The 13,450-nt window shown below is 47.4% G+C and overlaps 1 protein-coding gene across 1 annotated transcript in view; it reads left to right on the top strand.

Annotated features, from left to right (window-relative positions):
* LOC147903791 (Sec23/Sec24 protein transport family protein) overlaps nt 1-11,963 on the top strand; it is a 29,857-nt gene extending 17,894 nt beyond the window's left edge. Inside the window, exon 2 of the mRNA XM_087401303.1 lies at nt 10,092-11,963. Coding sequence (XP_087257429.1) covers nt 10,092-11,771 — 1,680 coding nt within the window. The 3' untranslated portion in view covers nt 11,772-11,963. The remainder of the gene's footprint in view (nt 1-10,091) is intronic.
* The last annotated feature ends 1,487 nt before the right edge of the window (nt 11,964-13,450 follow it).

Here is a 13,450-nt window from a genome sequence, read left to right as displayed (position 1 = left end):
CTGGAGCGAACATCTCAGGGCACTCTCTGGGTCACCCAATGTCCCTCCCTCGAGGGGGTTCACCTCGATGAGTTCATATGAAGCCTCCTACCAATTCGTGTGGTGTAGGAAAAGAAGGGCACCTCATCCACCGGCTCAGCTAGGCCGCCCTTGGAGGACCAGAACCACTCTCTTGGATCCCACTGGACCTCCCTCGGGGGTCTACCCTCCCACAGCCAAAGGTGCCATCTAGAGGCGTCCTACTCTGAGATACCGGGAGGGTCAATGTGCCACTCCTTCCCCAAACGTCCTACCACTCTGATCATCTTCTAGTGAATCCCATCAACACTCCCATCCATCTCAGGGTCTCTCTCAGTGAGTGGCTAAAGTAGGCCTCCAGGTCCTACACGGAAGAAGCCGAAGAGATGTGCTGTCGTGCTGCATCAACATCTACAAGGGAACACCAGTATGGGAAAACTACCCCAACCATCTGCTGTCTCTCCAAATGTGAAGTCCTTCCCACCGGGACTCAGGAATGGCTAAGTCAATCTCGCCCATCCGCTGCCCTGTCCCTCGCAGATGCGCTAGGGTGTGAAACCTCGCCTCTTCCTGTATAGGTAGTCTACTCCAACGGCCAAAGGACCTTGCTAGACCACTATCCTATTGTGCCCAACCAATGTAAGTCCGCTGTCCGAGCATACGTCCCTCTTGATCTCTGATCTCTAGGTGCCACAGAAGGGGATGGCGCTCAAACTCCTCTCTGCATCTGGGCGGAGCACGAATGAGACCCCTTGCCAGTCTCTACCAGACCCTGTGAAGGATACTCATCAGGGGGGAGCCCATCCCTGTAAGGGGGGCCTCTGAGAAGATCCATCTATGTGAAGGCTACCACTGTCCCCCAATGCGTGGGGTGTTCCTTAGAAGCCCTCGCTCTGTAAGAGGAGCTTCCAAGGCTCTGTCCCTGGGGTGAGGCCACGAACCACCTTCTTGCCCAAAAGGGCTTTGCTCTGCATCTCCGGATCAATGATACCCAAGCCTCCCAATGCTTGCGGCATGATCACCGTCTGCCAAACTACTCGGGCCCCAGTGTTCCTCGTGCCGTCTGAACCTGCCCAAGGGAAGTTCCGTACCAACCATCGGAGCTACCTAATGCATCCTCTGTGAAAGCACCATTAGGAGGCGATATACCAGGTTGTGGCAAGGAGGACCTGGTTTGCCACTAAGGCGCGACCTACTAAGGTGAGTTTCGCCGAGCTCCAATAGAGAAGCTTGCGCCGAACACTCTCAGGGACCGGGGCAATCTGCTGCTTTGCTGTAATGTCAATCCCCACCTGGCATCCGAGGTATCTCGCTGTCTGGCCCCGCGGTATCCATTTGAAGCCAAAGTCACTCCCCTACTCACGGATCTCCTGTGTCTCCTCAACTTCTATGAAGAAACCTATAGATTTCGTCTAGTTGATCTGTGCCCCTGAGGCCTCGCAGTAAATAGCCAGGGTGCCCTTGACTCTCTCGAGACTCGTTGTGGTGCCCTCAACATACAAGGCCGTGTCATCTGCAAACTTCCAGTCAAGTAGCTCCTCCTCCTGTCTAATTGGGAGCCTCAACCCTCTGAGACCTGCCACCTGTGATCTCCAGTAATAGCCCAAAGCCTCCGCCACAAACAAGAAGAGGAAGGGAGCGAGTGGGCAGCCCTGGCGGACCGAGGGAGAGAGAAGAAAGGCCTCGTTGGTGTGTCCTTCGATAAGCATCTGACTAGAGCTCCATGCATATAGCATTAAGACTCCTCAGACCCATCTGTCTGAGAAACCCAATCTCTTCATAGTGCCCTCCAGGAAGGACCACTCCACTGTTGTAGGCCTCTCAAAGTCTAAGAGGAGGACGGCCAGCGGCTATGGCTCCTCTGTGGACCAATCCACTGCCTCCCAGAATGTGAAGATATTGTCCAGGATGCTGCGCTTCTGGACAAACCCAGTCTGTGTGTCGTGAATGATATCGGTAAGATGGGGCCGTAACCGCAAACTCAAGACCTTGGCAAGGATCATGTATGCATTATCAAGCAAAGTGATCGGCCTCCACTGTCGGATGTCTGACATGTCTCCCCCTTTCGAGATCAAACAAATCCACCCCTTGCTCATGGACTGGGGGAGAAAGCATATGTCAAAAATCTCTTGGCAAGCTAAACGGAAAGGGGTGGAGATAATCTTCTAGAAGTTCCGGAAGAAGTCCGGAGTCAAGCCATCCTCACCCGGGCACTTCTGGGTCGGGAGAGCCTTGAGGGCTTCCCAGAGCTCCTCATCTGTGAAAGGCTCCTCAAGTCTGCTGCGTAAATCCTGCGAGACTACTGTCGAAACGTCATTCCAAACTACCTCTTGGGCCACAATACCAGTTGGAGTCATCCTCTCCGTGTGAAAGAGCTGGCTGTAAAAACCTGTGGTCGTGTCTAATATCTCTTGCGGGTTAGTGTGCATGATGCCCTGTGGATCGCGGAGACGCAGCATCGCCGATCGGGGTCCAATGGTCTTGAAGAACTGCTTTGTCATCTTGTTCCCCTGCTGCACCCATCGGGCCCTGGAGGAGTGATAGGAGAACTCAGCCTGCCGCAACTCCATGTCCTGAAGCTCAAGACGAGCGCTCTCGAATCTGTCACTAAGCCACTGGGAACCTGGGTCCTGTTCCCTAAGTCTCTCGATGGAGGCGAGGTCTCTTCTCTCCTGTTCCCTGAGTGTCTTGATGGATGGCGAGGTCTCTCCTCAAAGCTCGCTTACACTCCTGAAGGGTCCTCCTCCGCCTAAGGACATGAGCTTGCAGCTCCTCACTAATACTCTGAATCGCATCGGCCACTCACATAGCCCAACCCTCGCACGGAGTCATCTCTAACTGCTCCCAAATCCCTACCATGACCTGTTGGATCTCCTCATCCTCCTGTAGGAGATCCTCTGGAATGCAGACTCCCTTTTGGGGGAGACCTCGGTGGGGCTGATCCGAGCGAAGTACCACTAGAGAGTGGTGTGACATCGTGGTACCTGCGAGAATCCTGATAGATCCGCCTATGTGTAGGGCCCAATCCTCAACATAGAGTAGAGGGGCCAGAAGTATGCGTGTTCCACCTTTGCCTCTAGCGGCAATTTGATAACTCTTGTCGCCAAACCACACACCGACTCCTCGCGTGAAGCTCAATTGAAAGTTCACCTCCGCGCCATGGGCGTACCAAAGGTCCAGTCCCTGTGGCCCCATCCACTTGTCCATGATGATGTGATTCGATTTCCCAAAATAGCATCGAACACCTCTGGGGACCACTTCTCCAACCCTGTGGAGGCAAGCTGAAATCTCCGAACGAGGTGTGTCTGAGATCCCACTGCACTGATCAAACCCCCCTTCCCGGGTTGAAGGACCATGAGCGTTACCTCCAGTGGTAGAGGATATGAGTCCGGAATCTCCATATAATTTGAGGGTCCTGACCTCCAGAAGTCCCGCGGTAAGGGACGCCCAGGCTGGAGGTTGGGAGCTGCTGACCGGAAGGACGAGCCTCGTCCGCAGGATCCCTCCCTGAGCGGACCTACTGCTGCGATGAGGAAGCAGGAGACGTCATCATTCCCTTGCTTGCTAGCACGATGTCGAGGCGGAAGAACCTGCTGTTGAGGTAGGGGGGGGGGCGGCGGGAGAGGGAGGGATAGGGACGCAGGGGTCAGAGGGAGGGGGGCGAGTGGTGAGGAAGAGGGGTTGAGGGGGGGGGGGAGGGAGAGGGGAAGGTGGAAAGGAAGAGGGAGAGGGGTCTGGAGGGGGAGGGGGAGCGATAAGGATGACCTCAGGCCCCCCTGTTGATCAAGCTCGCTGGGCCTTGGATGCGCTCCTCTGTAGCCGCCGTCAAGCTAGCATCTATGGCTTCTGCCTGCTGCAGCTCCTGAGGCTTGCTGCTGTTGCAAGGGTGGGTGCGGAGGTTGAGCCTTCGAAGCTAGAGGATCTTCTGGATGGGCAGTGGCCCCTGCGGTTAAGGGAGGTGGCTCCTAATGTTCCTCCTTCGAGGCCTCTCGGTCAACCCTATCCCTCACTTTGCGATTGGTCATCTGCTTGCAGCACTTGCGGGCTTGCTTGCTTGGTTTCTTTTTCTTTTGAACTTGGGTCCAGTCCCCTTCTTAGGGGGTAACCCATGGAGTCTGAGACTCTTGTTGCTCCTATGTGAGAGGACGCTAAACTCGGACCTGCTGACTATGTCTACTCTGCAGGGGAGGGGGGGGAGGCCACGGGGGCAATCTCTGGCGAGGTGACCCATCTGTCTGCACCAAAGACACTAATCTGGTAACCCAAAAATCTCCACCCTCTTGCAAAGTGAGCCCCCTTCAAGGGTCTCGAGAAGGATCAACTCTAAGAGGGATTCTATCTCCTAGATGATGCATAGGCCGTCATCTTTCATTAAATCTTTTAGGGAAAAGTGACTGGTGGACTGCCCCTCTTGCATTTCTCACCAAAATCTGGATCATTATCATATTGCTCCCTCATGCCTTCCAGGTCCTGATGATAAGCAATGGTCACATTGCTGACTTGGGGTCTTCGGGACAAGGCATCTGCCACTCTGTTTTGAACTCCTAAAGTATAGACAATCTAACAATGATACATTGACAGCGTATTTGCCCATTTCATATGCTTCTCGGAAAGTTTTGTTTGAGTTAGGAAATATCTCAGACTTTGGTGATCTGTTTTAACAGTAAAATCTGCACCCAAGAGATAATGCTTCCATGTATTCACAGCATGAACTACAGCCAACAATTCTTTTCCATAGATTCCCAGATATCTCTCAACATCACGCAATCTTCGGCTTTCGTATGCTACTACATGTCCATTCTAATGTAATGCAGCCCCAACACACTCTCCACAGGCATCACAATCAACATCAAAAAGTTGATAAAGATCCAGGACTTCAAGAATAGGCTCTGTAGTCAACTTCTCCTTCAGTGTATTGAATGCTTTCTTCTATGACATTCCCCATGTGAATGCTGCATTTTTCGTGGTAAGGTCATGTGGTGGAGCTGCAATATTAGCAAAATGCGTGATGAATCGCCTGTAATAGGAGCAAAGTCCCAAAAAACTATTGACTTCATGCACAGTTTTCAGCGCAGGCGATTCTTGGATGGCTCGGATCTTTGCAGGATCCATCTGTATCCCATTCTTGGATATTATGTGTCCTAGATAATGGATCTCTTCCAAAAAGAATTCACTTTTCTTGCTATTGGCAAAAAGCTGATGATTTCGAAGTTCTTGAAACACCAAAGCAAGATGTTCCCTGTGCTCTTCTTTTGTCTTTGAAAAGACTAGGATATCATCAAAGAAAGTACCCATGAAGTGCCTATACTTTCGGAAGATGCGATCCATCATTCTATTGAATGTAGCTGGAGCATTTGTCAACGGTGAAGGGCTTGGAGATCGGTGATGATGCTTTGATCTCTTCTTGCTATGAGACCGTCCCCTATGAGATCCCTCTCTCGGGCTGTACACGAGAGTGTGCCTCTGGCATTGGCACATCATAAGTTGCATTAGGCATAGTTTCTGCTTGAAACAAATGCTGAGCTCTTGGATCCCTTCTGAGATTTTCCATCTCTTGCATACGAATGCGTACCATCTGCTCAAATTCTTGCTGATTTTGCCACACTTCTCTGTCTTGGATGTGCATCCCTATCTTGTGAATCCCACTGGATAGGTGATTGAGCCATTTTCTTGCAACTTGTCTGAGATTTGCAAGTTTCTCACACACTGTGTATGCAACTGGTGCACGCAGCCTTTGCTTTTCAAAGAGAAAATTACCTCAACAAGAGGTGTCTTGCATTCACAACTTATGCCAGTGCCGAGCTGTCAACTCAAGGCAAAAACTCAAAGCTGTGCGCCCCTTTTCTGGCTGCTGCAAATGACTTCAAAAAGCATTTGTTTTTCCCTCTTTTCACTGCTCAAAGGCATGCATATTCTTTTTCTGCAAATCTCTGATTTTCTCTGATTTCTGCTTTTTCTGACAGTAAATACTCTTTCAGGTGGGTGAAAACTGTTGGCAGAAACAGTCTCTGCAACTGTCTTTTTTTTTGGGGGGGACCGTAACTGGATGGGTAACTGCCAGTTACACTAACCAGACTGACTGGTTCTGGTTTGGTTAGTCTGCAACTAGACTAACTAGACTGGTCACAGTGACCAGACTAGTTTGGTTGGGTCAAATTAACTAGACCTCTAACCAGTCCACTAACCAAAGTTAGATTAGCTTAACCTCAGGTCTGCCACCTCAGCCACATGTCTGCCACGTGTCAGTGCCACATCAGCATCTGATCTGGCTGCCTTGTGTACTGCCATGTCAGCGTCTGAACTGTACACCGCCACGTCAGCTCGCACGTGTCAGTGCCACATCAGCTTGGCTGCCACGTCATCGAAAGCCCAAGGTTCCAAACCTTGGCTGGCTGGTCAGTGTCGTGCATCGCGCCGGCGCCCTGTTCCCTTCAGCAATGCCTAGTGCCTGCAAAGAATCGACGACAGAGTTGAGGAGTGGAAGGCTTGCCAGCTGTCGAGCTTGACTGCAACCCAGAGACAGACGGCGGAAGGCGTTGGACAAACCCTTTGTCATGTTCTTTATGTTATCTTCCTGCCTCAAAGAGCTTTCCATTTCGCCTTCATAATGACACCTCTGACGAATTTCTTATCGCTAGAACTCGAAGAACTGAACGAAGGTGGTGCTCAGTGAATCCGACTGGCTGTTCCTGTGTATTGAGCCCCCTATTTCATTCGTCAGTTATCCATATGTTCACGGAGCCGCTTCACCATACTTTGTTCTCCCTTGCCAGCTTTAAAACCCCGCTTGCCTTTCAATCTGGACGTTCGTCACAGCCTCTATCTTTTGCCTTCAGCTCGCAATTTGAATCTCGGTCAATCAGTTGACGCTCCAGGGAGTTTGCACATCACTAACAACTCTAGCCAGATCGTCAAAGCCTGGAAAGACTTTGAGCCTTGGCTCTGATACCAATGCAACCTCGATGGCAAAAAAAACGCCATGCTCTTTGCACCCACAAAATACTTTCTCTTGCTCTCCTTCTCTCCCGTCAGGCTGGACCCCCGAAGGTTTTTATTCATAAGGAGAAAACTAAGTACAAGAGTTCAGCGTGAAGCTGCTAAGACAAAATTCCAAAACGTGAATCAAATTACATGAGCTCTTAGGCTCTCTTTCTTGGCAACAAGCCACTTGTCAAATTCTACATTACTTTTCTAATTACATGCCACTAAGGGCAACTCTGGAGTCTTCGAAGCACTTGGTCACGCGAACAGCCTCCTAGATGCTTATTAGGCTCTATAGCGCTTGGAAAAAATAGCCCTTCCTAGTACCTACAACAATTAATTAAAGAGCACCACCATGGCATCCATTAATTGTTAGCGCTTTGCATGCAAATAATACACTGTGGACTAATTCTAGTCACGGTGGGTGTCCCCACTAAACACATGTGCACACATAACAAATATATAAATATATTTATTCTCTGGTTGACCGGAGTCAACGCTCTTGATCATAATTAAGGGGCTTTGACCAAGGGTCGAGGCGCCTTAATTATAGTCAAGTCTCTCCAACCGAACACATCTTGGTTAACCGCAATAACCTTCTTGGTATAAACCAAGTCTTCCTAACTGAAATCAGGCTTACTTGACTGAAGTCAAGTATCTTTGACCGTAGTCAATTCTTTGACCAATAGAACTCTTTTGACCACAATTAACCTAGATGGAAATTTTTTTAATTGTGATCAAAGAAATGGTCAAATGTACTTTGACTTAGGATATTTACATTGTGGTGACAAAGGAGTTGAGATCTTCGAATGAAAAGTCTACATGCGCTCAAGGTGGAGCACGCGGGCTGCAAGATCTAGACGTACGAGTAGATAGTAGAAGATCATTTTGGTAAGATCAAAGGACCACATCATCTTGGTGAGACTCTGGATCTATCTTTTGTACTGTGTCCATAGTTTTGGACAGAAATATGTTCTTTTGGTGGATTCTATATTTGGCATGGTTCACTGTAGTCGGTACAATACATCTATGTGAAGCACATTTAGTTAAGAAGTTTGTGATTCCACCCACTACAGTCACTGTGTGAGCTCCTGGGCTATTCTATTAGTCTTCCGTTGTGCATACCCTCTATTGGTCGATTTCTAACATTTACACATACAATGATCATGACAGTTGTATCAAGCTAAACAAAGACAACGCTCAGCCCTACAGAGCTTGTTGCACTCCTAAGTACTTTTCACACACAATCAATCTTCATCTGTATGGAGAAATGCAAATGCTGTTGTGTGTCTCTACTGCTGCAGGTTGTTAGAAATCGACCAACAGAGGGTACGCACAGCGGAAGACTGATAGAATAGCCCAGGAGCTCACACAGTGTGGTGTGGGGTGTGGAATCACAAACTTCTTAAACTTATGTGGATAGGGAAGATGTGCAGACTTATCAATAGACTATGAACCAGCCAGATAGAGAAACCACCAAAATAATATATGTCTGTCCGAAGCTATGGACACAATACAAAAGAGAGAGATCCAGAGTCCCACCAATGGTGTGGTCCTCTGATCTTACCACAAGGTCCTCCTCCTATCTGCCAGCTATCGATAGACTCAAGCCCACGTGCTCCACCTTGAACGTAAGTAGACTTTCCGTCCAGATCCCTTCCACCTTGCTGTCTTTGCACCAGCCTAGGTGGGCAGCACCCCCAGCTAAGCCTGCAGCTACTGTATGCTCTCTTCTCCTCCAATGATGAGGCTTAAGACAAGCTCCCTGCTGCTCCTTTCTGATAGGGCTTTTCTGCTTCTCCAAGTGATGAGTAATGGAGGCCCAAGTGCCCCCTTTTATAGGCCCAAAGGGCCCTGAGAAATGGCCAACCCAACAGGGCGATGAACCGACCCCCTCTGGCCGACTTGGTTGGCTGGCCCAACCCTAACCAGCCGACCTGCTGGTCGGCCTGGTTGGCTGGCTCAACCAGCCCTATATAAGGGCCCAAACCAGGCCCTTTTGGGCTGCTGCTGCTGTCCTGCCATCAATAAGCCCTTGTGCAGGCCCCACACCTGCCGTGCACATGTGTGCCTTTGATGGTGAAGTACCCCGCCATGTGCTGCCTTCATACAGCCACTCCTTGCCTCTGTTTGGAGCTCCAAATCGCCACTGATCTGCTCGTGGATCTGCTTCTGCCAGTCGCCTTATCCATGGTGCTGATCTATACTCCCAGATGGCTGTCCCCTCTCCATGTGCTGCCCACATGACAGCCATGATGCTGTCCATGTGGCAGCCCCTTTCTCTCTTTTCCTGTGAGGTACTGCCCATGTGGCAGCCCCCTCTCCATGTTCTTTCCTCTGGGCATGCTGCCCACATAGATGCCCATGTGGCAACTCTTGCCCTAGGTCTCCCTCCCCCCCCCATGCTCTCCTCATATGGGGGGCTTACAGATGGGGAGGTGACCTTTCCAACACAGCCACCACAATTGGCTCGATTACTTGACCGTCAAAGTCCTCATGACTCCACAAATGTGGGCTGCTCCTTTGCAGAGTCATTTTGACTCGACACACACGACTATCATGTATTAGACTAGCACATAGAACTAGTGTCATGCATCCCATATGACTCTCTAATAAGACTCTTTTGCTCACTAGATCTTCTACTAACCGAAGGTTAAGAGAGCTTGATCGCCAAACTACACAAGTGCACTGTCAATCAAAGTTCAGGTTGGCTGACTTGAAGAAAGTAGGCTGGTTGAATAATGTGGAAGAGAATGTTTAACTAGTGGGATTTAAAGCCAAAGGCCTCACTAGCCCCTAGAACAATGCCTTCAAAGGCATAGGACTTATGGTGCATGGTGGACTCATGCTTGCATTCAAATCAAAAGCATGGAAAAGAGGGGATTTACGCATGTATTTAAATCAAAAGTAATTCTTTGTTTTGTTAATATTCCTCAGAGTAAGCAGGATATCTTAGATAAGTTCAGTCTTACTTAATGTTCATCTTAAGCTATGGTTGATAACTGACCAGTGATCAGCATGGACTCCTTTAGCTAATGTTCAGCTTAAGCTATAACTCCTTTCGCTAAGTCTGTCCTTTCTCACAATGGCAGATCCAAGAGCTGTTGTGCATATCACCTAAACGTCCACAAAAGGCTTCTGGTGTGAGTCAAGGAGGGATTGATCGCTTTTTGGTCCCTGTTTCTGATTGCGATTTCTACATTACAGCTACTCTAGAGGAGTTACAACTCAATCCTGCTGATGTAGATTCCAAACACAGGCCTGACAGAGCTACTGGAGCTGCTTTGGCTGTAGCTGCAGCTTTGATGGAGGGTCGTGTGCCCAATGTAGGAGCACGACTAATGCTCTTTGTTGGAGGCCCTGCAACGATAGGACCAGGAATGGTTGTGGACACAGATCTTGAAGACAACATGCGTACCCATAAGGACTTAGTGAAGAATAGTGCCAGGCACTACAGAAAGGCATGCAAGTTCTATAAAAGCTTAGAGGAGAGTTTGGTCACCAACGGGCTCATCTTGGATATTTTTGCATGTTGTCTGGATCAGGTAGGTGTACATGAGGCCAAATCAGCTGTTGAGAGCTCAGGCGGATATATAGTGTTGGCTGAAACTTTTGAGTCGGATCAATTTAAGAAGTCCTTACAGCGGCTTTTTGCTCACGATGCAGATGGCCACTTAAAGATGTATTTCAATGCAACTTTGGAAGTGATAACCACTCAAAAAGTGAAAGTCTCGGGAGCTCTTGGGCCCTGCTCATCTTTGAATATGAAGACTACATTTGTAAGTGATAATCAAGTTGGAATTGGGGGAACGAGTATGTGGAAGATGTGCACTCTAACAGACAAAACCTGTATAGCCTTCTTTTTTGAGGTGGCTAGTCGTCCAGCAAATGCTCCACAGCCTGGGACTGCTTTTTTTGTCCAATTTATTACAAAATATCAGCATAGCAATGGACAGATTCGTGCACGTGTAACTACTTCAGCAAGGCGGTGGGTTAATGGTTCCCAAATGCAAGATCTTGCAGCAGGGTTTGACCAAGAGGCAGCTGCTGCAATTGTTTCCAGACTCGCAGTGGACAAGGCAGCCAGGGAGGATGTTGTAGAAGTTATAACATGGCTAGACCGTATGCTGATCAGGTTTGCATCCAAGTTTGGGGACTACAACAAAGAAGTTCCTGAATCCTTTCGGCTCTCTTCCAATCTTTCACTGTTTCCGCCGTTGATTTTTTACCTACGGCGTTCACAGTTCCTCCAAGTTAGCAATAATACACCAGACGAAACTGCCTTTTTCAGATTAATGCTGAATCGTGAGGGTGTGGTGGGAACTGGCATTATGATACAACCCACATTGTTTTCTTACTCCTATGATGGGCCTCCAATGCCAGTCCTCCTTGATGTTAGTTCTATCAAGCCAAATTGCATCCTTCTCTTTGATGCCTACTTCTTTGTAGTTGTCCATTATGGATCGATGATTGCACAGTGGAGAAAGCTTGGGTATCACAAGGATCCCGACCATGCTATTTTCAATAAACTTTTGGAGGCCCCTGTTCAAGATGCACAGTCACTACTCACAGAGCGGAACCCTTTGCCCAAGTTTATTGAGTGTGATCAACATAGTAGCCAGGCTAGATTCTTATTGGCTAAGCTGAATCCTTCGGTGACTTACAAGAGTGAGTATGTTGGGGATTCTGAATTGATTTTTACAGATGATGTAAGCTTGCAAGTTTTCATTGATCACCTACAGGAACTTGCAGTGAAGGATGGCTATCTATGAACAGTTCTGCCATAATGTCATTGCGGAGTCTAAGTAAACCTCCTTGTCTTAGTAGCTAGAAACAAAGAATTACACTTGAATGCTAGAAGCAAATTTTATACCCAGTTCTTGGGCTTTCATATTGTAGCTTGTTTTTTCTTGAGACAGGCCATGTATAAATTTTGAAGATGTAAAAAAGAGAAGCCACACTGAATGCCCTCCTAAAGGGTTTGTCTGTAGTTGAGTATGTTAATATTTGTTGAATTCAAAATTACATTTTGGATTGTACAAACTGATGGTTTTTGGGAAAGCTTAGTACTGTATAAATTTTTTTCTAGTGTGTGCGCTATGTTGCCAAAGTGCTGTGAGATGTCCTGTTCCATATTGCACATTCATTAATTCAACCTCAGTTTTGCTTCATCTGCAGAGTGGCAGAAGACTTTTTGTATCTATTTGACTTGCCTATTTATTCTAGCACCTTTGCTGGGTTGTGGACCAATTTTGGTCAGTCATTACAAACATTTCTGAGTTGAGGAAGAGCACATGGGAGAAGCTGAGGAAGGTCCATCCAAAGACGTAATTGTATTTGTTTGGTCTTAAAATTGTTGATGCCAATTTTTAATGTCGAGGTATATCAAAGGGAGTGGCTAAATTCTGTTCAACATACAGGGAAAGTATCAAGAAATGGAACCTAGCTAAGACCAAGCATACTCAGTTTTTTGTTTTAAGTTAGCATTCAAGAGAGTCACTAAATAAGGGTCCTGTATTGTCCAGTGGCAGCGAACCTATCGGAACCAGAAAGGAGAATTGCATCTTCAAAATGCTAAACACGGAATTTGCTTGGCTTTTGTGAATCGTTATCTTGCTGTAGCATCCCTAATCCCATGCCCAGCACCATTTGTTTTTTTTTGGGAATGGTGTTTGCATCCTTATCTAGTAACTGTCGATCTTTGGGACTGGTCAACATGCTTTTGAGAAGTCTTTTCACTCACAATAAGATGTCGTTTCTTATATCTGTATCCACCATGATGTGCATTCTTCAATGTTTGTGCCATTTCTGGCTTCCATATATGGCTCACAAGCAGGTGAAAAGACCAGACTGTTCATGACATTTCTAGCTTCCATACGTCGCCAAATTAAGTGTGATCACCTGGCACTGAAGCATGAGTCAAATGCATGACATAGATACCTCTTTGATGGAGGAGAGATTTTGCATCCTTGTGTTACTGTTATTGTTTATGTTGCCACATTTTTTTTTCCTGATGGAAAAGAAATTCATAAATCAATGTGCAAATTTTATTGTGCGGTGCCTGTATTTTTATATGCCACTCATTATGAAGGCATCAATTGATTTTTTCTTTGATCACCCTGATGTGATCTCACAATTCACAAATTTTGCCAGAATTCAAAGACTTTTTCTCGGTGATTTTGTTTTCTTTTCTTTTCTGTGAGCCTTCAAGGCTTTGAAGCGATGATAGATATTATGTCTTAGAATGTGCAAATGAGACAACCAAATAGTTTTTTGGGTTGTCTTGTTTTTCACAATGTTTGCAATTAGCTCAGCTATTGGTTAGCAATTTAAGTTGGTTTCCTAGATAAACATGGCCCTCATTAGAACACAGTGTCAAAATTAAATTAATTTGATGACCTTTTTTAGCATTGGATGGGGAGGATTATTGATTGTGCCACAAGTTCAACAC

Source organism: Dipteris shenzhenensis, chromosome 3, assembly GCF_047967505.1.
Source record: "Dipteris shenzhenensis isolate YYH24624 ecotype China chromosome 3, Dip_SZ_1.0, whole genome shotgun sequence".
Lineage (NCBI taxonomy): Eukaryota > Viridiplantae > Streptophyta > Polypodiopsida > Gleicheniales > Dipteridaceae > Dipteris > Dipteris shenzhenensis.
Note: the sequence above shows the minus strand (reverse complement) of the source record. Positions and strands in the feature narration are given on the sequence as shown.